Source organism: Staurois parvus, unplaced genomic scaffold (assembly GCF_062004578.1).
Source record: "Staurois parvus isolate SC_StPar_1 unplaced genomic scaffold, SC_StPar_1.0 ptg000562l, whole genome shotgun sequence".
NCBI classification, from domain to species: Eukaryota; Metazoa; Chordata; class Amphibia; order Anura; family Ranidae; genus Staurois; species Staurois parvus.
Window position 1 is genome coordinate 7,097,501 of NW_028318358.1, and position 27,280 is coordinate 7,124,780.

A 27,280-nucleotide genomic window follows, 5' to 3' on the forward strand; every position below is an offset into this window, starting at 1 on the left:
ATAACATTTAAAATCTAGAGAAAATTTCTCAATGGGCTGTGCCCAGCTAAATCAATCAGCTGTAACAACAGGCAGCAAGTATACAATATATCTGCACATGTCAAATGTGAAAATAGAGAAAAGAGAGGAGTCAGACATATCTGAGTTCTCTGGGTTGTCCTGCAGAGTTCTATCTTCTATAACAAATACAGAGCTTTCATCAGAAGAACATTCCATATAACAAATACCTATGTATGCATAGCAGTATATGTAAGCTTTACCATGTACATACAATGTATATATATGCATAGAGGCTTAAAATGGCGTGCCCAACAAGTATGTTTATAGGAAAGTCTATCGCCTGTGGGGGATGGGGGGGTTGTGTCATTAAGTAAAGAATTAAATAGATACACAAATTAGCTGGATTACTTGAGCGTATAATCTATATGAATGAAAATTATGCATGTAAACTGTTCTTCGGAATGCATAGGAAGTGAGTGTGAAATAATTTGTGCATGAAGAAATACACACAAAAGTGTGTCACATGAGAGTTTTGAGGAACAGGCTGCTACATCAATGCTGCTCAATGCTGTTTCTGTGTATTAAAAAAATAAAAGTAAAAAAAAACACATATATATATATATATATATATATATATAAATTAAAAAAATGTATGTGTGGCAAACTTATTTTTATATTTTTTTTGTGTATTTTTGCACAGAGCTTCGAAAAATAAGCTCGCCATTGGTTGTTCTGGTGTTGGCTGGAGTAATAAGTAAATAGGTTTAAATATGTTTTGTGTTTTACGTTTTCGAAAATGATTTTTCCACTTATTTACTGTCTGTTGCCATGCTGAGTGCCATGTTGAACAATACACGCACATTCTGAGTGAGTATATTCTAGCCACATTCTAGCTATTAAACGTTTATAAAAATTGTAACATGTACATGAACACACGTGTAAGAGAGGGAATTGTGCTTGTTAAAAAAATCTATGTGTGTATGTATGTGTGTGTGTGTGTGTTTGTATGTGTGTATTCTAGCTGTGTGCTATTCTAGCACATGTGTTTTAGGATCAATACACAACAAACGAGGATGATACCTCCATTTTGGCCACGTGACTGTAATTTTCAGGTCTTATTAGACTCAGCTGAAAATAACTCACTTTTTGGGGGAATATAAGGTTCCTTTCATTTTGTGACTTGAGCCTTTTGTGTATTCCTTTTGCTGTTATGTCAAAAATGTATTTTGTTAATTACACTCCTTTATGGCTGCGAGGTTTATGTTATATGCAAATAGGAGCCTGTAACTTATTTTCATTTTATTTATTTTTTTCAGAGCTTCAGTTAAAAAAACGTAAAAAGATACAGGATTCAATATATCTACACGCCATTTGGGGATCAAGAAATCTTAAACTGAGGAGGTTAAGCAAAGAAGGAAACAATATATTTGTGCTGAGAAATAGGCACCAATTTTCCCAGGTCAAATAAAACCTCATACAACATGCCTAAGGAGGCTCTCTGCAGACTGTAAAAAATGCTAATGGTCTGAATTGTAGGCTGCAGGCCCTGAGACCTTTCACACGTTTGAGAATGACTGCAATATGAAGAATGGGTGATTTTAGGAGGAAACATCACTGCAATTCAAAATATTTTCATTGCAACCACAATGTCCACATTGCTGCACACCACGACAGCATTACCCAGAATCCTGAGAGAATGTGGAAAGATGTCTCTTACTGCAAAAAGCATGAGGACACAGCGTCATTTCTGCGTCAGGGATTACTCAATAGAAAAACACACAAAGAATACATTCTGCAACCTATTCCACATAAATGGAAGCCCTGCATAGGAAAACTGTTGAATCCTAGTCTGTGCCCACCCGATCAGTCAATGAAGTAAAAAAAAAATGGAATAATGGAGTAACTGCAAGGGTTCAATGAATGATAAGGGGATCAAAAAAGAGAAATCAATAAATGCAGCTTTAGATGATGTTCAGATGCATGTAGAATACAGATACACAATCCGAGTTCCATAATCAAGAGTGTTGTGGGAATGAAATATGAAAGTGATATCTTAGATGAATATTCAACTGTAAAATATGTATGTGTTTATGTTTACAAACAATAACGTTACATATGGTTGCATAGGGCATACATATGTAAGATTATCAAAAATCGTGATTTTCGGCTGTTGGGACATATGTGTTGTGTGCGTATGTCTTTCTGTCTATTCCTATAGAAAATAGAAACTGTTTCATTTTTCTTGTGATGGTAGAGGATAAACGCAAAGATATATATATATATATATATATATATATATATATATATATATATATATACATACGTTGTAGTGTTTAATCATGGATATATGCAATGTTTATATGTGTGTGTGTATGTATATATATATATATATATATATATATATATACATTCATATATATATGAATATCAAATATCAAATTCATTTATATATCTATATCTATATATATATATACACACACACAAACATTACATATATCCATGATTAAACACTACAATGCCTATCTATCTATCTATCTATCTATCTATCTATCTATCTATCTATCTATCTATCGATTATATATATATAGATATTGCTATACAGTTACAGTGTAGCCTTTAATCATGGATATATTGTTTATGTGTGTGTGTATATATATTACACACAGGACCACATACACATTAAATATATATATACACACACACACACATTTATATATATCATAGTGTTTAATCATGGATACATGTTTTGTTTATGTGTGTGTGTGTGTGTGTGTGTGTGTGTATGTATGTATGTATATATATATATATATATATATATATATATATATATATATAAAACAGTTTTAAATCATGGAATATGTATCATTTATGTGTGTGCATGTGTGGATATATAGAAATGCATATATCTATTTCTTAGTCTATTACGGTGTATTATAGGCAGAAAATGCTTAGACTAGTTCTCGGGCAAATGTATAGTATTCAATAGTCCGGACTATCTTGAAATTAGGATTTTGTTTATTTATATATCATGTATTATCTGTGTTCAATGTTTTACTTTCTATTTTTCTATATGGTTGTACCATAGAATGTAACGAAAGGTTATATGTATTGGTAGAAAGATTTAATTAAATATTCTAATTCATTTTACACAGCAGAATTTATTAATTGGCAATTGATTTAATTATTCATTCTTGAAATCAACATAACTAAGATGAAAGCCAAAAGGGTCCCTTTATAAAACCTATAGAGCATACCAGCTTTTTTTTTTTCATTTCCAAGCTGTTTACATTTTTTTAATGGTCATAATGAAATTTTAGTCTATAGATCTCAGGGTTATAGTGCATATGTCCAGTTCATGATGTTTCTGGTAAAACATGGTCATATTATCGGGAGAAAGTTTCTGAAATGGTAACAGGAGACCCTTTCTTCAGCCAAGGTGGACTCAGTCTCCAATTCCATAGTAGCACAGATGCCCAGGCTTGTGAACGCCTGCTCCCATGCTAAGCAATCTTATATTTCTACATAAACCCCTTCACTTCCTCCAGCATGTCAAGCAAGTCATGAAATGAGCTATTTAACAACTATCTGCAAATACGACCCCCTGTTCCCATTGCTAGTAAACACTGCTGTCTCATTGTGTTCCGGTATAGAGCCTAGAACTAAATAATTTAATAGGATTTCTGGAGGAAGAGCCCTTTTGTCTGGCCACAATCATCTGAGGAGGCTCATTCTGCCCGGAAACAATAGGGCAGGAGAAGCAGATGAGCCTTCAGCTACAGGGATGTGTGCATGGGGCTGTAGGGCTCAGTGCTGGATACCTTGGCTGCCTTCCCTCCCTCCTTCCCTCCCTCTCTTCCTTCCTCCCCTGGTACTGACATCCTTAGAGGATCTGTTCAGTCGCCCTCTGAGGATGGAAGCCACTCGCAGAGTTTGCTGTTATTTAATGGAAATCGTTGTTCTTGATGAAGACGAACTGACGTAATTAAGGCAGTTTCTTGTTGCCGCGTTAAAACAGTCAATCCCAACAACATGAAACTACCTAAACCACGGATCAGCTTGGTGAAAAGCTGCAACTTCCAAAATCCCTTGTCAGATAAAAAAGGAGGGAGCAAAGATAGAAAAAAATGCAAAAACAACAAAAACAAAAGACCAAAATAAATAAAGGTAAACGTGGAATATTCCTTCTAGGAGGCTTCCTGCTACAGGCACAAGAGCAAAGATTGTAGTCCTCAGCCTACACCCCTTGGAAGACGTTGTCATCTCCTGGGTTTAAGGCACCCTCCTGAAAATACCATCACATTCATTTATATATTTTCATCTCTTTCATTTACAATCCCTTAATAAGGAGAAGGGATGTCCTTATTCACAGCCCCCCCCCCCTCCTTACACCACCACCTCCCTTCCCAGTTCTCAGATATCCAAATCATTTAGCAAGGTGGCTCAATCTCATCCTGATCTGATGTTAGCATGCAGTCCCAAGCTTCTTCACTGTCTGTCTCCCCAAGACAGGATCTAGGCAAAATGCATTTAACCTGTAATGGTTCGGATGCTTTCAATTCCTGTCTCCTAGGTGCAGAGAAGGCAGACACACAGCAATGGGTGCAAAGGGAGTGGAGACGTGACGAGCTCATGTGAAAGCACATACAGGCAGGACAAGGTGTGCAAGAGTCCAGTGATTTCAAACAAAGCCATTCTACCTTCTTATCACCAAAACAGTCTCCTCTAGTTCAGCAAATACAGTTGAATCCTAACCTACCTCTTTTAAACAACCGCTGGGCATATAACTGGCCAACAAATTAAAAAAAAATCGAAAACACCTCCAAAAAAACTCTCCAAAGACACTCACTCCTTTAAAAAGCCCCAGCCTAGGAGCTACACATCAACCAAAGGCACTTACCCTACTACACATGCACCTACCAAAAGAACATCAACAGTTTACAGCACATTGTAGAAGAATAAAAATCATGCAGCTTACCTTCCTGTCTGCTGGAGATGGCACTTCTTCCATAGTATTAGACTTTTATTCCTTTGTACGGCTTGCTGCTGTGCTTGGCTATTCCTTGCCATGTGCAGAGACTGTTTTCTCTTAAAAAGAACACCCAAAGCCATAAGTAGTGTGTATCCAAAGATTGCAGCACAGGCTATGTCCCTTCCCTCTTCTGGAGTCACCTTTAAATGCATCTTTTACTGCTGCGGCACATTATATTTGCAGATCATAAAATCCACCTCCAGCGCTTTAGCAAGACTGTCCTGACATTACTGTTTTATGACCTTGACTTATTGTGGTCACCTGGATAATATTTAAATCAACGTTATGGTCTCTCACTTCTATTAAACCCGCTAAGATTGTCTCCTAAAAGCCTTCCAAGAATAGAAAAACCTAAATAATATGAATAAAATAGATATAAAGAGAAAACATTGAACGATGCCTGCCTGAGAACAGGTTTCTGTGCAAATGCAGTGCAAGAACAAGTCAAGTAATTTTAGGTCTACGAAATTTATTTTTTTTTCTCCACAAAGGAAAATACATGCAAAAAATTACACATACATAGTGTATTTAAATAACAGACACGAGAAATGTATATTTTAAAGGATTATCAATACTGTTTTTTTTTTTATCTTGTATCACTTAAATATGCAGTGGACCAGTTAAAGAAACTGCATAAGATATATATTTATATATATTTATATATGTATATAGAACGTCCATAACCTCACTGCAACTTCTCATTTACAAACATTTAAAATTTCCGTTAGCTCATTCGGATTTCAGATACAATATACAGGTTACACTGATGTAAGAAAGCGAAGTTTTTTTATTTCTCATTTTTTTTATATATTTTAACGCATATGTTTATTTAAAGCACCGTATGGCAAGATGTGTGGTAACATGGTCTTTTTTGTGCTGGATGTAAATAACTTAAAAAATACAATTTCAGTAGCTGGCTCACTGACCATCTTTACATTGAAACAAGGATGCAATATATATATGTTCATGCATTATATTGATGCACCCTCCCCTTCCTTATATCTACAAACTGCCGGTATGGAAAATAACAGAAAGGTCTACCTAGCCTTTCATACTTACTACTTGCTTCTCATAAGCGTTGCATTAATGACCTAGAAAATGTACAAGTGATGTTTAACCCTTTTTTTTGCTAAATTATCTCTAGTTGTTTATTGGTAGGGTGGGAATTTTGGGGGGCTGTTTTGTGACCTTTTAGCTGTTTTCTTTTCTCTTTTAAAGCTCAGGTAAAATTGAAATTTGAAGTCAGTTCTCGGATCCGGTTTTCCCTGTTCATTTTCTTCAGTTTCATCCTGCGGTTTTGAAACCAAATTTTCACTTGTCTGTCTGTTAAGTTGATACTCTTACTAATCTCTAGGCGGCGCTCACGGGTCAAGTACATATTAAACAAGAATTCCTTCTCCAGTTCCAACGTCTGATGCTTAGTATAAGGACACCTTTTCTTTCTTCCGCTCTTAGCTGTCAGCCAATTTCCTGTAGCGTTTTCTGCCTTTATATCCTCTGTTAAAGATAATATTTACATATAAGTATCCCTTAAAAAAGCTGATTAAAGATGCCCTATGATAAATATATAGGTTATACGTTGGTATGACAATATAGACATCACAGCTAGAGCCTACTCCTGTCCTCTATTCAAAGGAATATACAAAGATGTACAGAACAGCAGTGCACAATGCCCCAGCCCCTCTAGCATAGCCCCTAATCCAGGCAGTAGACTGCAGCAATGAGATCAGACATTAGAACTTGGCAGAGACCAATCTGGTAACCGACATCTCACTTACATCAAATGCCTGCCCATCCTGCTCTGCTGATTCAATATCACAAATATTACTGACCATATTTCTGCAAAATCATACGAACAAAGAGGGCTTTCACCTAAACAATGTTACTGATCTAGTATAGCAAGGATAAACATACTTAAAATACAAACATACCAAGTGTGTGTGTGTGTGTCTTCAGATGATAGATAGATAGATAGATAGATAGATAGATAGATAGATAGATAGATAGATAGATAGGCATAGATAATCATACCTGTGAATGTAAAAGGACATAACAATCAAGGGGTAGATAGATTTTTTGGTATTGCCTGGGTTGCTTCTCTGTACAACAGAAATAAGCGGAGTGTTTAGTGAAATAAAAAGTTGGTAGTGTTTGAAGTATGGCCATGTGTTTATTAAGAGACTCAATTCACAAAGCTACCACACCAGCATAAAAATAAGTATTTACTAAAAAAAAAAGTGGCACTTATTTTCAGACAAAACTTTAAAAAGAGAGAACTTCTCTATTCTATTGCTCCTGGTGGTTATTAGAGCAGCTGAGGATGCTAACCTATATATGTTTTTGGCTACTTCATTCATTTGTAAGGACATCAGCGCCCAGTAGTCTGTCTTTGTAGTTATTTTCAGCCAAGTCCAATGAAATCTGAAAATTGCAATCATGTGGCTAACACAAAGATACCTATTCATGTGTTAAAGCTTTGTGAATCAAGCCTATTGTTTGTAAGCCTGAGATGCTCAAACACAAAAGGTGTAAAACAAAGTATATATATATATATATAGATAGATAGAGAGAGAGAGAGAGAGAGAGAGAGAGAGAGAGAGAGAGAGAGAGAGAGAGAGAGAGAGGTGTGTACTGTATAATATTTACTGATATGCATGAGTGTGCATTGCAATGTTTATATATATATATATATATATATATATATATATATATATATATATATAAAACATTTCAATGCACACTCATGCACATCAGTGAAATATTATACAGCTCACTGTATTGGCCACTCATGTGCATATTTAAATGTATGTGTGTGGCTATACACATATAAAAACTCATACATGTTTTGATATTAGGGAACTGTGTGTGTGTGTTTCTAAGTATAAATTTATTAAAAAAATGTATAATCACAATTAGATTTCTAACATTCAGAAATACTCTTCCAAAAGCATGAGGAGTCCTCTATGAATGTGGTTACTTTGTGTAGTCTGCTACACTATGCTCAACGTGTGTATCTATATGTACAATAGCATAGAGTGTATGCAAAATACATGTTACCACAAATTCATTATAACAGGTACCTGCATACAGCCAGCAGGTTTAAAGGGGCTATTTCTAATATTTGTGTATGAGTACACAGTTTCTCGCACATATTGGTGCCTTCAGTCTGTATAGCTATATATTCATACCTTTCTATCTATACATATCTATTATGAATTGTAAGAATGTAGAAAGTTCATGTGTGTGTGTGTGTGTGTGTGTGTGTGTGTGTGTGTGTGTGTGTGTCCACCTAGGTATGTTCTGTAATACCATGCAGTTCATGCTTGCTAAATGGAAATCACAAAACTATACACAAAAATACACAACAAGCTTGTAGTAAAACATAAGCATTGCAACATCTGGTGAGCAATCTTAGAAACTAATAATTTCCCTAATTAATTTAATACACACACACACTATATATATTTATTTATATTTACACTGTGTGAATGCACGTATCTGTTTGTGTAATAGTGTAATATAAAGAGCTACATGCGAGTTCATTAAGGACACACACATGACACACTTATGCCAATAGTGGCACATCAACGATAGTCTGCTACACTATGTGAAAGCCATTATTCAAGGTGTCTATGCATATCATATCATTACACAGATCATAAGAAAAGTATTTTTCACACATCATGTCAACTGGAACATATCTGTTCACTTATCACTTATCATTTGCTATATTCGCTGTGTTACAATCTTTTGTTGTTTGCCTTTATATGCATTTATGATTGGCATTTATGCAGCAAAGTTTGGAATTGGAGACAAGAAATGCGCCTCCTTAAATTCTGGGAAGTAAACATTATAAACAATGTTGAAACACAAAGTATACAAACAAAGGAAGACATTGCACAGCAAGATGCAGAAACAGGAAATGGACACCAACAGCAAATAAAATGCTCCAATAGAAGAACAAATCAGCATCACAGGAGCATAACAATATTCACACACATACAAAAGTCTCCAAAGCAGACAAAAAAAAGTCAAACTCAGCTAAAAGACGTTTGTAAAGGTCTACAGATTGACAAAAAGACCTCTGTTTTAGGTGTATGTGTGGAGATCGAGGGCACATCTGGAAAAAGATCCATGGATATTGCCTCGTATTTGATTCATTTGTTTTCGTAAACTTGACTTTGGTTTTATAAATTCAATGTCCAGAAACACAAAACACAGGATTAAAAAATGTAAAACAAGTTAACCAAAACAACAGATAAATAAAAGTAAAAAAAAGAAACTCAATTTCCTCTACATAAGTGAGAAACACAAGGAAAAAGTCCTTTAAATTGCGCCTTTGTACAAACAGGTTTCAAAGCTTTTAGATCTCCCCCAGACATAAACATGGCTTGTAGTCTTACTACTGTGTTTACAACAGATATGGCTGCCTTCAATGTGCTGCAATACCAATTACTTTAGTGCAGCAATATAGCAATAAAAGCGGCAATCTGTGAAATACTTCTATGAAAAAAGGGCTTCTATTGCTCCTAGAAGAAACAGATATTTGATCATGCAGTAACCGCAACTGAAGATTTATTTTTAAGATAAATACAAAAACAATATGACAAGTCCCCTTTTCTGTTATAGTACTAGTTTACTGGGCGGCTTTTTGGACCCTTAAGTCCACTTCACCAGAATCTGTGCGGTTCTATTTTTTCTAAAATATATGCATGTATGCACGTACATACATACATATATAGTTTATATATATATATATATATATATATATATATATATATATATATATATATATATATGTGTGTGTGTGTGTATATACACACACACACATACATATATACTGCATATAGATATATAAAGTTTTTGCTTTTATACATACACACATATTTATATATACATGTACACACTTATGAACGTGTGAATATATTTCTGAATCCATACATGCTTATACTTGGGTTCTAAAGCACCTTCTGTATATATATATATATATATATATATATATATATATATATATATATAACATTAACATTCCAAAGCATATGAATATCTGTTAAACATTTTAATATAAACATAAAATTTCAAGGCATAGACATGCATATTAATTATATTTTTTAATCATAGATATAACATTTAAATGCACACACATGCATATCATATATAGAATAATATGTGTATGTAACCTTTTTTTACACAAATATTTATTGCTCGTGCACAGGCGTATAACAAACCACAACACAATAACCACAGGACAACTTTAACCACAAATAAAGCAAAAAAAAAAAAAAAAGATCATCATCAATATTTTTTGTTCTCAATATGATTAAGAAAGAACACAGCAAATGTAGCAAACAATTGTCATCAACGTTTTTATACTCATGGTGAATAAAAAGTCATATCTATAAATTTCTGTGTATTTTTTGCAACGCTCAACATCGAGCTTTTAACTACTTTTACCAATAAAATTCAGGTGGAAAAAGATGAAAGAAAGAAAGAAAGAAAGAAAGAAAGAAAGAAAAATCTGAAAGGGAAATAGAGAACATACATGTACAGAGAACAGATAGATAGATAGATAGATAGATAGATAGATAGATAGATAGATAGATAGATAGATAGACAAAAGAAATAAAAAAAATAGAGAAAGAAAAAGATAGGTAAACAGGTGAAGGTAAAAAAAGAGAACAGACATGTACAGATAAAATAAAAAAAATAAATAAAAAGAAAGAAAGCAAGAAAGAAAGAAAGAAAGAAAGAAAGAAAGAAAGAAAAAGAAAGAAGGAAGATAGGTAAACAGATGAAGGTAAGATAGATAATAGATAGATAGATAGATAGATAGATAGATAGATAGATAGATAGATAAATAGATCGTTAGACAGATAGACAGGTAGACCTGATTCTCTGGATCTGTTATGCTTTTTAAAAGTTAGTAATTTCTGATCGTCACCTGTCTACTTTGGTTTCATTAACAGTCGCTGACTGCAGCGTTAACATGCGGCAAAATGAGAAGAAAGTTCAGCATGCCCCGGTGCGGCAGCAGCACAGACAGGAGGGCAGAAGGTCCCTTACCTTTGGCTTCGTTGTCAGAGTTGTCAGTGCTGGTGTCAGTGTTCTTGGCCAGCTCCTTGTCTGCCTCGGGTGCTGCTAGCTTGGCAGCAGGGAGGCTCTTCTCTGTTTTGATCTCATTAGCAGTGGCATTGGTGGGGTTGGTGCTGAGGTTGGTAGCCAAGCTCTGGTTATCCGTCTTTGTGTTCTCGGGGAAGCCAACCTTGCCCCCAGCTGATGGCTGCTGTTGCTGCTGCTGCTCCAGAATTTCACTTCTTGGGTTCAGACTCGTCCTGTTGTCAAAAGTTGCCTCAAAGTCGGCTGCATTGTGGTTCTTCTCCATGGAGTAGCCTTGGCTGGCTCGGTAGTAGCTGGGCACAGGAACCTCATGGTCACTGGCTCGAGAGTCGGGCATCTGGTTGGGGTAGAGAGCAGTCTCTGTGGCATTTTTTGCCCTTTTGTCAGCACTGTACATACAGCAAACATTTTCCTCCTTGACATTGGTAGGGAAGGAGCAGGACGAGAGCTGCCTTGCAACAGGTTGCTCAATCCTGTAAGTATTTTTGGGGTCACACCAATTGTCCAGTTGAGAGAGGTAAGATGGGTAAGAGTTGAGAGACAAGCTGGGGTTATTCACCTCGTCCCTTTTGGAAAGAGACGGGACAATGCCACAGTTTCTCATCATCCCACAGCTGAAATCGTTCCCAGACTGCATATACATCCCTTGGTTGGAGGAATAATTCTCTCCTCTGCAGCTACCGGCCAACGAGTCCATCAAAAACGAGTTAGGAGTCACATTGCTGGGACATGACATTTTCAGAGAGGGTTTTTAAAGAGGAATACTACAGCCAGAGGCTGACATCTTTTTTTTAGGGAAAAATATCAGCACCATAATTATCCACGCATTGGCCCCACCACGTGACTCCCAGGCCAATGAGGATTGAAAATGGCCTTGGTGATTCAGACGCAGGTGACGTCACAGGGGTCAAGTTGTCGGGAAAGAAGAAAATGAACGTGGAGCAAGAGCGCCATCTATCCGATTTTGGGAGGTATAGAACCGGGGGACCTTCAAGTTGAACAAAGGAGAACGCTTGGGTTTGTTTACCAATGAGCCAAGGCAAGTCCAGGGAGAAGAGGACAGGATCAAGAGGTAACGCTCAAATTCAAGAAAAACGTTTCATCACATAGCAGACAAAAGCCTTCAATGCATCTCACCTTTACACCAGACTAGAGTTTGACTTTATTTTCCTGTCCAATAATGGACAGAAAGCACAGCACAACGTCCCTCCAGTCACTGGTGTACCGGCGATAACTTCCATTTTGCCTTAAACTGTACCTAAACCAAACCTTCACTAAGCTTCCGATTTCCACTTGTGTTTTTGTTTTACATGTATGCAATTAAAAAAACGAAAAAACAAATGAAAATTTGACTCCAAGACCGTTTTATTTGTCAAAATAGACGTGCACATGCTAATGTAAGTCACAGGGACCCTCCCCTGACTTCATTATATTCTGTATGAAATTAGCATAAAAAGTAGACACAAGAAAAGTTATTTCTTCCATCTATTCTTTCTCTATTTCCATGATTAAAGTACATTTTTTCATCAGTTTAATTAGCTCACAATGTCCATTATTATGCATTGCTCAATGCACACGTATTAGGGCTAAATGTTTATTAATTAGACTATTGTTTAACATTTTAATACACAAAAATACAAGAATAGTTGTGCAAATGTTGACATCTAAAAAAAATGTTTTTATTTTTCTATTTTTCATTTTTTTTTAAAGCATATCTATTTATGTGTAATATTATTATATCCATGATATAGATTTTATAATAGTATTACATTAGCTTGAGTAATGCAAAGTCACAGATGCAACAGTATGATAACTTATTAGGCTTATGAGATTAAAGATGATTGTATTTTCATTTTAATTTGTCCTAAAGTACGTGAATTTCTGCATAAAAGTTACTATTTCTTCAGCTCTTTTTTCCATTGTGCGACTTGCATTTCCTTTTCCAATCCCCTACATAAAGTCCTAAAATGCACGATGTTTAAGGAATGCCTTTGTTCTTTCACAGTCTTTCCAAATAGTACAATTCCTATTTTCGTAGGCCGGAGTAAAAATGTTTACAACTTAGGTATGTGTCCCAGAAAAAAAGCCAACTTTGGGCTGTTTACACCTATTTTGCTGCTTACCTTGCCATGGCTGAAATTAGTAGCAAAGAAAGAACATTCAAAAACAATTAGTGCTAGACTTCCCTCAATCTGTCTCAAGGACACTCAGCTCAATCAACGCCAAGTTGAGCAATGTGCTTTTCTAGCCCAAATCTTTTTTTCTACCAAAACCCTGACTCCTGCCTACTGCCAAGTGTACTACATTTGCATTGAAAGAAATAGGAAGAATTTCAATCCTGTTACAGTAAAACATGGAAATTCTGTGCAGCTTTTTACCTTGCAGTTTTGGTGGGTAGTTCACGATCCTCTTTTGTGAAAACACAGACAAGTTTCCGCTGGCCTAGACCCTAAAACTATATATGGCGTGTTCTCTTCACCTATAGAAAACAGTAAAACCCTTAACTCCAGACGCCATTTGGTTTCCTTTTTAGAAGGCTATTTGAGGGTTTATGGCCTCTATTTGTGCTACTTGCATAGACTTTTAAAACTGTCTGAGAGAAATCGTTTGAGTTTATGGTAAGTAAAGAAAATTTCACATTATATTTATAAGCCTAGGATAAAAATTTAGTGTGGACACTATCTTTTCTTTTTTAATTTATTGATGATAAAATGAGAAAACCTGTTTTTATATTATCTCTCTATTTCTCTCCCCCTCTCTTTTTTATTTTATTTTCAGTGTTAACATATCAATTTATAGGATTTACAGCAATTTTATGCTACCCACCCCACTACAAATGTACCTTGGGTTCTCCACCCCTTTTTTTGCTTGACTATATGCAATGTATGCATGCATGCGTGTGTGTGTAAAGGGGCATTAAAAGAGATAAAATATCTGCTTTAAACTAATTCCCTTTTTTTATTGGTTCTAGATGACGTTTCTAGGTGACGGATGATAATAAAACATGAGGATCTGAAAAAGAAAGAGTTGCATATTCATTTAACTTATACATCTGGGATAGTAAAATACAGGCTTAGTGCTTGCATATATGTATATTGGTATTTATTTATATTAAATGGTAAATTCTTTTGACATCTATGTTCTAATATGAAAATGGATGAGTGATGGTCAGATAAATAGATAAGGTACATAGATAGATAGATAGATAGATAGATAGATAGATAGATAGATAGATAGATAGATATTTAGGTAGATAGGTAGATAGATAGATAGATAGATAGATAACTAGATAGACAGATAAATAGGTAGATATATATAGATAGGTAGATAGATAGATAGATAGATAGATAGATAGATAGATAGATAGATAGATATTTAGGTAGATAGGTAGATAGATAGATAGATAGATAGATAGATAGATAGAAAGAAAGAAAGAAAGAAAGAAAGAAAGAAAGAAAGAAAGAAAGAAAGAAAGCGATAAATAGAGGGATGGATAGATATTAGAATAGTAGAGGGCTACATTAATAATATGTTTTCTCCTGTTAACAAGCAACTATACAGAATTACGGTTGGAACCTATGAAATCTACCAGTTCATTATTATCTTTATGGTAAAAGCCATTAAAACCTACGAGCATTGTCTCCAGGAGACCGGATATTGTTTAAAGTTAAAAATAATTAGAATTATGATAAACATGGGTCATTAAAGTAGAAAGATATAAAATTCATCAGCCTAAATAGAGCCCCCGTTGGGACAACTGCTTCCCTCTAATTGCAGAAAATAAATACGAACATAAGACATTAAATATAGAGGGTATGAATGAGTCTTGGTAAGAGGAACACTTATGAGGTGGATTGACGTGTCTCCTGGCGGTATAGGCTCCGGTAAAACCAAACAAAAAGGGGGCAACTTTGTTTCTCGGCCAATGGAAGGGCCGATCATAAAATATGAATGGATTTAACACAAACGAGGCGATGCAAACAGCTGCAGATTGGGAAATTTGACCCCACAATGTGATCTGGGGCAGTCTACCCCATCGCCATGTTTAAATGTTGTTATGTGCTCCTCTTAAGTACACCATATATACATGTAAAGCTGGTCGTCCTATAGCTAGCCTAATAATGGCATGGAGGGATGGTGGTGAAAGGCCATCTAAGCCCTGGGCTCAGTTTATCCCACCTTACTCAAATACTCTGCACACTCTAATCTACCAAGAAATGCAGCCATGGAGCACTGGTAGTGTTTCCTTTTACTGTACAATAATATCCCCAGTATCCAACTGAGCTCTCTGCATTGAATCGTGTGTGATTGTGATATCTGAAACCCCTCCTCTCAGGATCCATGTAAATGGCTGTTTGCTGTCTATATCTTGCTCACAACACCCCACCATAAGTGATTATAATGTAATGGTAAACAATACCTGATTCTCAAATGTGTAATAAGACTTTAGATGGGGGAAAATATAACCCCTCTTCTCAGCAAATCCATCAGACATTAAAGGCACTGCATTCTGCTTTCTTCTTTTCTGGTAATATAAGTCTCAGAATTATAGCACCAGATTATATTCCACTTGCTCTGGCGATAAAATCTACTAAAATCCCTTTATTCACACTGCTAGGGTCACAGCTTGTGGTGGTTATCTCGGCCAAGCACCTTGAACAGTGTGCGTGGGTTCAGAACATGCCTATGTGCGTGTAAATACTCAAATACACACACACACACACACACACACACGCACACACTTATACCATCCTTGTAACATCCAAAATTGATGAGGAGATGCATACCTTGCAAATCACGTCTATCTATTTATCTCTATCTATCTATCTATCTATCTATCTATCTATCTATCTATCTATATATATATACTATACACTCACTCATATACATGATACACACATACACTTGAATGTTATGTACCTAGAGAGTATACTTATATGTCTGGTCTTACATGTTGGAATATAAATATATATATATATATATATATATATATTGCAAATATGAGAATACAATAAATTGTATAAACACACACATTCATACATAAGGATAATAGTCTTGTTGTTATACTTTATTTATACCAATGCATTTTGAACATGTGCAATAATAAATATTACATCATACCATAATATAAGCAGAAGCTCGCTTTCTATAAAAGTCTTGATAATTAAACAGGTTTAAAATTCGCACAGCGGAACCAATGGTCACATTTTCCTTAATACATATCTTTATAAGCCGTTCTTTTCTCCCATGGGATAGTTGTAACACAAAAAAGGTTATGTACAGTTATTTAAAAACGCACATCATTTGGTGAGAGACTAATTAGATAAACGTATATGTGTACTTTACACTAGTGTTAATATGTGTGTCCTACCTCCTCCATAGTGTGATCAAAGTCACCCGAAAAAAGGATTCCAAAAAAATAGTTCAAAGTCATAGGCGCCTATGATTTGTTCTAGATCCTAAAACAGTCTTGTGTGGATTGGGTAAATAATATTATTTTTTGTTACTATACAGCTGCACCAAACAGATATTTTGTTATCCAGATCTGTTAAAAGTTAATTAAAAGGCCCAGCCTTTAAAAGCACAGTCACTGACTTAGGGCAGGCAGTATTTATTATGCCATTGGAGGTTGTGAGGACAGGCCTAAAGTTAATATTAATGTATTTTTGTATTCTGTAAATACATTCATTTTTTAAATATGCAGCTAAAAGATTGCGAATATATATGTATATATATATATATATATATATATATATATATATACATTGCTGCATGCATCAGATAAATATTCTCCTCCACGCCCAGGCACCCAGGCACATGTGCTCATTAGCACACTGGCGATAATTGTTATATTAAAGGCAGGAGCCCAATAGCGTCGATACTTTGTGGACATATTATAACAAAGCCACACAATAAAAGTGGTCAGGAATTGCCAGTCACAAATGGACCACGGAAGCCATTTCAGCCTGGTGTGCAGCGAATTCCTATTTGTGGCTTTTATGTAAATACCACATTGGGTGCATTCAATAAAAATTTAATTCCATGTGATTAATAGTCACATCCAGGAAGGGCTGTAACCTCAACATCATTTTGTTGCTAAGCTAAAAAAAAAAGTTTAAATTAATAAAAAAACAAAACAAAACAAAATATTTTGGTAACAAAACGGTACCTCAAACTGATAGCGTATTTTAGAATAAGAAAGTGAAAAAAAAAAATACGTGGGGGGGGGGGCATGTTTTGAAGAAAATAAGTTTTATATGAACAAATTAGGATTCGAATAGAATGTAATTGAAACTACTAATTTATTTTATTCATACACACAAACAAAATAGATAGAGGCGGGTTTCATATGACACTAATAAGTGAACATGCGATGAAAAATGTATAATTATAACATGCGTGCTATAATTAAAAAAAAACAAAACAAAACATTTGGCTTCTATAGGTAGGTATATGTATATCTTCTATAGGTATATCTATATATATCGTGTGTGTGTGTATATATATATATATATATATATATATATATACTGTGTGTGTGTATATATATATATATATATATATAAATATATACTGTATATTTTATTCGTATAAATCTACATATCTAGCACCCTACATATATACACCCTAACAATACCATGGATTATATATATATATATATATATATATATATATATAATACATGCATATAGCTGGACATTTTCAGCTAATAGGGCATGTATTAATATTTATTTAAGAATTGTGAGCATGTTAGAATGGCCACATCTTATCTCATTATATATACAGGTCACACACACAAGTTATCATCAGATATATACTTTCATGGGTAAGGCCAAAGCCTTGTAGAAGTTCAAGTTGCAGCACAACCATAAGGAAAAATAAATGTGATCTATAGCGTCTGAACCCATATTGCTGATGATTTTGTAGAAATAACTCTCCTTCACATTTACTTCAGCAGTGACCACAATAAAATACAGAAAATAAGAACAATAAAGGAAGTCCAAGGTTAAGAAGACTCCACTGCTGCCTGACTGGCGCTAGAACAACAAAGCCCAAGCTTGAGAAATAATGATGGGGGGAGTTGTAGGCTAGGTACTACTAGACCTGCAGCCTTTTCTTGTTGTATTATTGTAATTCATTACAGCAGCATGCTCCTGTCCAGTATATGGGGGGGGGGGTGTTGAGCCTTGCGGTCAGTGTTGGTTGGAGCCCAGGTCCCTTGGGTGTTGTCTTCCTGCAGTCTGTTGTAGGTCGGGGTGTGAGGACACCCATCATAGGAAGAGTCCACAGCCGGAGATCCCATCAGGCTTGATGGCTGCCCTCAAGTCCATTTGCCAAAGCCACTGCCTTTCCTCCCTTCGATATCTCACATTCCAGTCTGGGCTCCTGCTTTCAAAAACAAAGACCTGGAGTATCCTGTGAGGGGGCATCGCAGACAGTCATCATCCCCCCACTGACTTGTCCATCCACGTCTGGCCAGTCCTGCAGTCCTCCAACATGCTCTGGGATGATGATCGCTTTCAAACCTGTGCGGAAAGGCAGAGTCAAGTTTACTCACAACTCCTGAGCTTGAGAGTGAATGACTGTGTGTGTTGTGTGTGTGTGTGTTTACAAGTCCCCTCATAAGTGTGCATAAATGTGTGTGTCACACAACTCCACAATCCTTGAGTTTCTGAAAGTGAATGAAGAGATGAATGTGTGGGTGGGGGGTGGAGGGGGCTATGAATTATTAAGTATCACAACTTCTAAGCACTTAGCCAATGACTAATAACGAGTGTGTGTGTGTGTTTCATGTATACACACGTGGGTGTGCTTGCATGTATGTGCATGTAGGTGTACTTGCATGTGTGTGCGTATGCATGTGCTCCCCTCTTTGTGCGCCTTTGTTCTCGTGTACCCTCCAGCCTCCCTAATAAGTGCTGTGTCGTTTGAGTGGGCTTTCCAGGGGAAAGGAAGACTGTCCATCAATAGAGACATCATCTTCCTCTGTACTCAGCCTGTACTAACGTCACACTGTAGTCCAGTGAGTTACTTGTGGCACAGTGTTCTTACTTTGCCTGGAAAAAGGAGGCAATTAGAAGTTCTCCTGGACTTTCCAACAAGTCTCTGTAACTTCTCACAACTGAATAATCTGCAGCTCTATTCGAGACGTTGTTGGGGATCACAGGCAGGAATGGGAAACAGATTTTTGATGATGTGTTTGGTGTTTTGTACGTCACAAAGGAAGTCCCTGGCAATTAGCTTGGAGCTTATTAAGTGCATTTTTCAGCCACTTCCCACCCAACCTCACCCAGTCCTGCAATAAATGGACAAGTGATTTTTTTTCTCTTCTTTTTGACTCCATTGATAGGTTGGATTGCTAGAGACTTTTTTTTTCTCCTTTGGACATTCAATGTGTGAGCTACTAGGAATTAAAAGGGTAAAATCTAGTAAAAGTTTTATGCTAAACAAAGTTCTAATAACTTTCACCCCTTAACATATCAAACGATTCATAACAATAATAAAAAATGATCGGATCTTAATCCTGCGCCATTCATGTACACTTTTAGTAACATTAACGTCTACTCCAAACAGCTTAATGTTATGTTCTATAAACACCACCTTTGGTTTAACATGCATATTTAAAAGGTACTCTCCAGCTCATGTGACCGATGCTGGAGTTTTAACCCTCATTCCAGCTTATTACACAGGGTTCTGAGTAATGGACTTGACTTTATTGAAGTTCAACGACAACTAATATTCACTTTTTTTATACATTTCACGACATAGTAACCAAACAGACGCCACCTAAATCCAGGAGCAGAAATCCACATTTTTTAAAATATACCTTCAATATGATTTTCCATTTTCTTTAAAGTGATGCCCACCCTTTCTCCATCACTGGTACCTCAAGGCAGAAAGCTTTGCAGCAAGAGAGATCTGCTTACTTTAAGTTCCCTATTTTTTTTTTTTTCAATCTGCATGTTTCTCGTCACCCCAAATCATGTTACTATTATCAGAAAGGCCCATTAAAGAGAGTGATCTAGGAATGGTTTGAGCACAGTCTACAATGGGTTAAAGGCACTTTCCTTCTTGGCACTGCTGCTCACTATGCTGTAAACTCCCACATGGTCTATAAACTTGGGTTTTACAGCTAACATTCCATTTTAGCTCAGGGAAACTTTGAACTAGCCCTCCAGATTCTTTGTAAGTAACTTCAGTTGAAGCCCTAAGAAAATAAATACATACAGGCATACAACTGGATGGATCTCCCATTCTCATCCCCCCACAGACACTTTCCTATTTGTTTACTGTTTACAGCGGAAGTCTTCCCCTATAGCCCCACAGAGTCATTAAGAAAAAATAAGCTGTTTACTGCTCCAGTCTTTATGACATTGTCTAGACTGCTCTCCTTTGTCATTGCATCCTCAGCTGTTACGGGAATTAGCTGCTGTACATTTGGACTCTGCTAGTGACATTTTATTATTTTTCAGCCTAGAATTGAGGCAGATAATATTTCTGTGTTTTGCCAAAAGATAGGAGCTTATTAACGTGGGGGAGAGATAGCAAGCTCGATACCTAGATAATGATTTGACAAAACGCGAGTGTGAATCACCTTGACTCTCTGCTTAAAAAAGACTACACAATGAAAAAATAAATACATATATAAATATCTATCTATATATATATATATATATGTCCATATGCCTTCATGTATACACACATACACATATATATATATGAGAAAATGTTATATATATATATATATATATAGTTATTTTTTTTTCTCAATGTGTATGATTGTGTGTATAAAAACTTAACTCTTCGTCCATTTGTATTTACAAACTAAAAAAAAACAAAGAATGCAGTAAAATTGTGCAAAAGAATGCAGTAAAAGAATGCAGTAAAATTCTTCTAACCATATTTCAGTTCTGTAAGTAGGTTGTTTATGTGTGTGATTTATATTTTTATCCACCTGATATATATATATATATACTTTTTTAAGAGGGAGAGAGGCGCTAATTTCCTAAAGGAGTTGAAAATGTTCACACAATAAATTGTGTGAGTATTTTCTTCAATTATCCAATCATGTGGAGATAAAATAAGTAAACAGGGATTTTTTTTTCACGTGACTGGACATTTAAAGTGACCCTTCATACAATTGATTGCGTGAACATTCTCACCTCCTTCAGTAGTTCGGCCTCATAATATATACAAATAAACAAATATATATATATATATATATATATATATATATATATATATATATATATATCATGGGCGGACTGACAACCCTCGGGCAATAGGAGATCATGGGGCCCCTGTGTCCTTGCCCAAACTCAAAAAAAGCCTATGAAAAAGGTACCAGGGGCATCTCATGGGGCCCCCCTACTGACCCCGGGCCCTTGGGCAGTGCCCGAGTTTCCAAATGGTCAGTCCGCCCCTGAATATATATATATATATATATATATATATATATATATATATATATATTAATATATATATTAGAGAGGGACATAGATACAACGACAAACACATATTATGTTAATAGAAGCGATCCTGTGAGAGATAGATATAGATAGAGGTGAATAGATAGATACATACATATAGACAGTGTTGAGTATATAGATAGATGTGATAGATACAGGCAGTTTTGGTTAGACAGGTAGATAGATAGATAGATAGATAGATAGATAGATAGATAGAAACAGAGAGACAGTGTTGAATGGATAGATAGATAGATAGATAGATAGATAGATAGATAGATAGATAGATAGATAGAAACAGAGAGACAGTGTTGAATGGATAGATAGATAGATAGATAGATAGATAGATAGATAGATAGATAGATAGATAGATAGATCTGACAATTAACTTTTCGACATGACAAGTATTTCCATCTGTCAATCCCTACCCCTTTTCAGAGAAGGCTAAATATTACCTTTTTTCAGTCTTACACAATGACCCAGTCATCTCCCAAACAGAATTTTGAGACATTAGCTGGTGCTTTCTGCTCTAGAGATTTTGTATATTTTTTGGTATATAGAACAACCGTGAGATCATCTCTCCTTCTTCCATATAAAATAAATGATGGTATTGTAGGAGTTTCCAGCATCATCGAGCAAACAAGGACTGATTCTGTTGGCCCTCTTGTATGTAGGTACCACACACACAGGCCGCTGACATGAGCCTCTTGTCCTGTTGGCCACATGTGAACTGGAAGAAAACCTCATGACAGTGTGTACAAATAGGTGTCATTTATTTCATTTACACAGAATGATACATGCATGAAACATTACCAGTAAGTTGTAGACTTCATCAACATACTGATTTGTGGTTTGATCCAACTTTTTTATTATATTTATGATCCTGTATACCTTGAATGAAACAGTTGTGCTTTTGTGTATTACAATGTTTAGATCCTAGTTAAAATGTAACCCTAGCTAGGTCTGTATATAAATTAGAAAAAAAGAACCCAAAAAAGGAAAGTCTTTCTCTGTCTTTTCCTGCTAATATGAAAAGGACTAATTACAATGGGAAGAGACAGAAGTTACAGCTACTATCTTTGGGCCAACTAATGGACAGTTAATAAGAAATATGAAGAATGATATATGGAATTCATGCGAATTATTCGCATTGTATTGCACTGATCCACATAGGGTTCTAGTCTTGGGTAAGAAAAACACAAACATTTACCGAGTCCCTCCCATAACACTGTGACCCCATTGGGGTTTGAGAGTGGTGATTACAATGAATAATATGGCGAGACTGTACCAATATGGAAGCCCTCACACACATATCCTGACAACCATTTATAAATGAGTCACTTTCCCCACAACCTTTGTTCACTTCAAACCTCCAATCACCTTCACTGATACCCCTGAATCTGACTTGGGTGGGTTTTAAAGTGAGCAGAGACTGAGAGGTTAGTAAACTAGCGACTTATAGACCCATGCTCACACATAAATACTATATATATATATATATATATATATATATATATATATATATATATATATACATACATACAGTGTGTGTTTCAGTCAATTATACATCACAAACACACAACATCTGTATTACAATTGGACTTGGACTGACTATATATATATATATATATATATATATATATATATATATATACACACACAAATAATGCATGAATGCCTAATTGGAATGCATACCATATTTTATGGCACTCACGCAATCACATATAAATCCATATGGCATGCATACTAATATGGCATTTCCGCATTATATATATATGCAGATATGCAGTGTGTATGTGTGATATATATATATATATCACTATATACACACACGTTTTTTTTTTTTCTTCATTTGTAGCTGTTACCAGAGTTTAACACGTACATTGCACGTTTGTTTGAAGGGAAGGATAACAAATGGATTGATACATCAGCCCCTTGGAAGAAAAACATGGCTTGACTGTATTCTTGGGTTGTATGGAAAGCGTACATTGACAGCAATGGAAAATAAAACAGCCATTTTACGTGTACATACACTCAGTGACACTCACACATTCTTAGGCAGGCAACCATGACAGCAGAAATAACACAATTCATAGATTCATAGAAACTTTGGCCACTCTCTTCATTGTGATTGGCGCGTCTTCAACGTCTATCAAACAATAGCGTGGATAAAGACTGTTTTCACAGCTGCAAGTTCTCTGAAATCAATGATTTAGCAAAATGAAGAGATCCATGTCTCCAACAGTTTACTTAAATAAAAAAAAGAAGTCAGTTGTGTGTTCAGTCCCTTCATGGTTTCAGTTATACCAAGTGCTCCTCATAGAGCTCCTTCTGTTACTTGGTAATAAGAATGTACAAATATGTAACAGAAAGGGGCTTCTGAGCTAGATGGAGGACTGAAGGCAGAGGATCCTCTCAGACCAGGACAGTGCATGAGTAAAGGGCTCAAGCAGCAAGTTCACAGCAATGGATTTCCAGAAAAGTACTGCAGCCGGTCCCTGCTTAGCTTTTTCTCTTTCATTCTCCTGTTTTGGAACCATATTTTAACCTGGCGGTCAGTGAGGTTCAGCATTCTAGACAACTGCAGCCTCTTCTCCTTGTTTATATAGACGTTGAAAAAGAATTCTCTTTCCAGCTCTCGAATCTGGAATTTGGAATAGGGGCACCGCTTCTTCCTTGTGCGGGGGGCACCTTGAGAAGGATATAAAAACAGCACATGTAAAACAAAAAAAAACAAACAAACAAAAAATAATAACGCAAATGTTAAAATCACTTGTCAAGACTAATATCACTTTACAAATTGTGGACGTTTGAACGTTTCAACATAAAACAAAAAAATATATAATCTGAGCTCTGAAATCTAATTACAACAGGCAATCCTTTGCATGTATTCTCACAAGCAATTATATGCATAATTAAAAATGAGTTTGACCTCGCACATAAATATTTTATATGAATAAATGCTGGCTGGCTGTTACTATATGGTCCTGATCTAATATAGACTATATGAATGTGTAATATATTTTCTTAAAATATATAATCTTAGATAAGATCAGGATATCTGTAATATTCCAATGCTGGACATAAATTATTCAAATGTCTTGTACAATGTTCCATTAGATTTACCAAAACCACATAATATGAGGTCAAACCTAAACACTTTCAATTTGTATGAAATCAGGCAGGCCCTTGCACTACACAGTTGAAGGTAAATGTAAAATAAATAAATTGAATAAGAAAATTGTAAAATGTATGGCCAGCCTTGGAACATATCAGCTTAGATAAGATCAGGATATCTGTAATATTCTAAAGCTAGACATATATTATACAATTTTTCTTGTATAATTTTTCCATTGGATTTACCAACACCATATAATATGAGGTCAAACCTAAACACTTTCAATCTGTATGCAATCAGACAGGCCCTTGCACTACATAGATGAAGGTAAATGTAAAGGAAATTGAATAAGAAAATTGTAAAATGTATGGCCAGCCTTAGTATATATCATCTTAGAAAAGATCAGGATATCTGTAATATTATAAGGGCTGGACATATATTATACAACTTTGCTATTTGATTTACCAACACCATATAATATGAGGTCAACCCCAAACACTTTCAATCTGTATGCAATCAGGCAGGCCTTTGCACTACATAGTTGAAGGTAAATGTAAAGGAAATTGAACAATTTAATTGTATAATGAATGGCCAGCCTTGGAATATATCATGTTAGATAAGATCAGGATATCTGTACGTCTGTGTGTGCACATTGTACACACACACACACACACACACACACACACACACACACACACACACACACACACAATTTGTACACATAATACAGTAGAATGGTCTTTGAGTTCTCCTGCAATACAATTAAAGCAGCCTATGCTTTCCAGGAAAATAATTGTATAATGACATCGAGCACTCACAAGCACACAATACCCCTCTGTAACCTAAAAATAGTTCTTTTATTTTTAGCGGTGCTGGTGAAAGTCAGCATGGTCAAGAACTGGGTGCATTATAGCCATAGAATTATGGGCAGATTAGGGACATCATGCCATGTGGAATTAAATGAAAAATACAGGGGGAAAATGGGTTTAAATTTGCCCAGAAAATGTGCAATTATCTAATAGCAGTGGAATGGACCCTTTGTTAGTAGAATGCAGACACAAACACAAGCTAAAAGCACATTGAAGAGATCCCAAGCTTTGAACTGAGGCAAAGGCATTAAAAGAGTGTTGTCTAGGCTATATTCCGTGCAGAATAAAAAGAAGATTTTACGAGAAAAGAAAAATGCCTGAATGGGGAGCTCAGCAGGAAAGGACTGTGAAATGCAGGCACAGGAAACTGCCAAGGTTACGTTCTGCCCAATTGCCTTTCACCTCCACAGAGCTCAAACAAAACCGTCTAAAATGCCCCTGAAAGTTCATGATCAAAGTGAAGCGTTAGCTTCTGAGCCTAGCCATCTGAAGCTTGGCAAACCCCATCTACAAACCGCATCTCTATCAATGGAGATCTGCTAGTCTGTGTCCCTTTTTCTCTGTCTACTACAGCCTCTGTCTTTGCTCTCCCTCTCTCTCTCTCTCCCCCAAAGAGCTTTCCCATCGTAAAATCCCCCCCTCTCGTTGGAAGAAAGAGTTTTTGTAGGTTTAATAAAATCCTTTGAATGCTTATAAAACTCCACATAAAATGTGACCGACAAAACGCCGGGCTCACCCCCCTGTGCACCTCCCCTGCTCCTGGCTGCCTGTAGGACATGGCTCACACAGCTCTACCTACTGGAGTTGCTGCTGCCTTTGCTGGTGTCCTTGTTGGTGACAGAGGAGGATGAGGCTGAAGAGCCGGGGTTGGTGTTCTCCTCCTCGTCTTCAGGGTCCAGCCCTGGCTCGGCTCCGCTTGACAGAGCAGCAGCCTGGGGGTCAGGGTCCAGCTTGGTGTCGTTCTTGGTGGGGGCACACTCCTCAGCCTGGGAGTCAGTCCCACAGTAGGCATTGTCAAAGAAGCGGTCAAATCCCTGGGGCAGCACCGTGTTCTTGCTCATGCTGGTGTAGAATCCTGTGGATGGATGGTTGGCGCTGGGGTGGTGATGGTGGTGGTGGTGGTGGTGGTGGCTGTACACGCTTTCGTTTTTCATTAGCATTTCGGTCATGCTGGAGGAAGGAGGGAGGCACTCTCTGTGCATGAGATCCTCAGCTGCAGGGTAGCAGGAGGCGTAATTGCTTCTGGGGTGCCATTTACTGGAGGGGTCTAGACCATAGGAGACCTCCCGCACAGGCTGGGAGAGGTTGGTGGAATAGGGGTAAGAGATCTGCCGGGAAGGGGCCTGGGGCAAGAAGGAGGACACCGTGGAGAATTCGGGGACATAATAAGTGCAGCTGGGGAGGTACAGGTTGGAAGCGCAGCCTCCCCGGTCTCCAAATTCTGTACTCCTCTCCTTGCGCGATTGCGAACAAAAGTTGCTCAGGTTGACCGAGTTAAACATCTTTCTCCCTTTCTGGCTTCTATAGATAGATGTTTTGGAGGCGATCTGCAGAGGGGGAAAAATTTGGGAAGGCTGGATGACGCGCTGTCCGTCTTAGTCTCTCCCCAGGAGCACGTGATGCCCAAGTAGATATCGCCATATATCAGTTGCGAGCACTTAGAAGCGTAGGAGGGTTCACT

At 36.5% G+C, this 27,280-nt stretch overlaps 2 protein-coding genes and 2 long non-coding RNA genes across 4 annotated transcripts in view; all 4 read right to left on the bottom strand.

Moving 5' to 3' along the window:
- LOC149450791 (uncharacterized) overlaps window positions 1–5,293 on the bottom strand; it is a 167,224-nt gene extending 161,931 nt beyond the window's left edge. The window contains exon 1 of the long non-coding RNA XR_016315212.1: window positions 4,976–5,293. This is a non-coding gene — a long non-coding RNA (uncharacterized LOC149450791). The remainder of the gene's footprint in view (window positions 1–4,975) is intronic.
- A 188-nt stretch (window positions 5,294–5,481) lies between these two features.
- Window positions 5,482–11,984, bottom strand: HOXC10 (homeobox C10). The gene is made up of 2 exons (XM_089691428.1): window positions 11,093–11,984; window positions 5,482–6,526 (listed from the first exon to the last, which is right to left on the bottom strand). The coding sequence occupies exons 1-2, from the start codon at window positions 11,880–11,882 to the stop codon at window positions 6,249–6,251; spliced, it is 1,068 nt and encodes a 355-aa protein (XP_089547554.1). The 5' UTR covers window positions 11,883–11,984; the 3' UTR covers window positions 5,482–6,248.
- A 4,209-nt stretch (window positions 11,985–16,193) lies between these two features.
- LOC149450799 (uncharacterized) lies at window positions 16,194–19,323 on the bottom strand. Its single transcript, XR_016315216.1, has 2 exons — window positions 19,199–19,323; window positions 16,194–18,672 (listed from the first exon to the last, which is right to left on the bottom strand). It is a non-coding gene; the product is annotated as an uncharacterized LOC149450799 (long non-coding RNA).
- A 3,045-nt stretch (window positions 19,324–22,368) lies between these two features.
- Window positions 22,369–27,280, bottom strand: HOXC11 (homeobox C11). The gene is made up of 2 exons (XM_089691430.1): window positions 26,399–27,280; window positions 22,369–24,303 (listed from the first exon to the last, which is right to left on the bottom strand). The coding sequence occupies exons 1-2, from the start codon at window positions 27,099–27,101 to the stop codon at window positions 24,071–24,073; spliced, it is 936 nt and encodes a 311-aa protein (XP_089547556.1). The 5' UTR covers window positions 27,102–27,280; the 3' UTR covers window positions 22,369–24,070.

What these genes read in the sequence shown, in the direction of transcription:
- HOXC10 (XM_089691428.1), bottom strand. Translation starts at nt 11,882, where the DNA reads ATGTCATGTCCCAGCAATGTGACTCCTAACTCGTTTTTGATGGACTCG. An exon ending in CTCTGACAACGAAGCCAAAG is followed by an intron (nt 6,527 to 11,092) that starts GTAAGGGACCTT and finishes TATCTTTAACAG; the next exon opens with AGGATATAAAGGCAGAAAAC.
- HOXC11 (XM_089691430.1), bottom strand. Translation starts at nt 27,101, where the DNA reads ATGTTTAACTCGGTCAACCTGAGCAACTTTTGTTCGCAATCGCGCAAG. An exon ending in CAAAGGCAGCAGCAACTCCA is followed by an intron (nt 24,304 to 26,398) that starts GTAGGTAGAGCT and finishes ATCCTTCTCAAG; the next exon opens with GTGCCCCCCGCACAAGGAAG.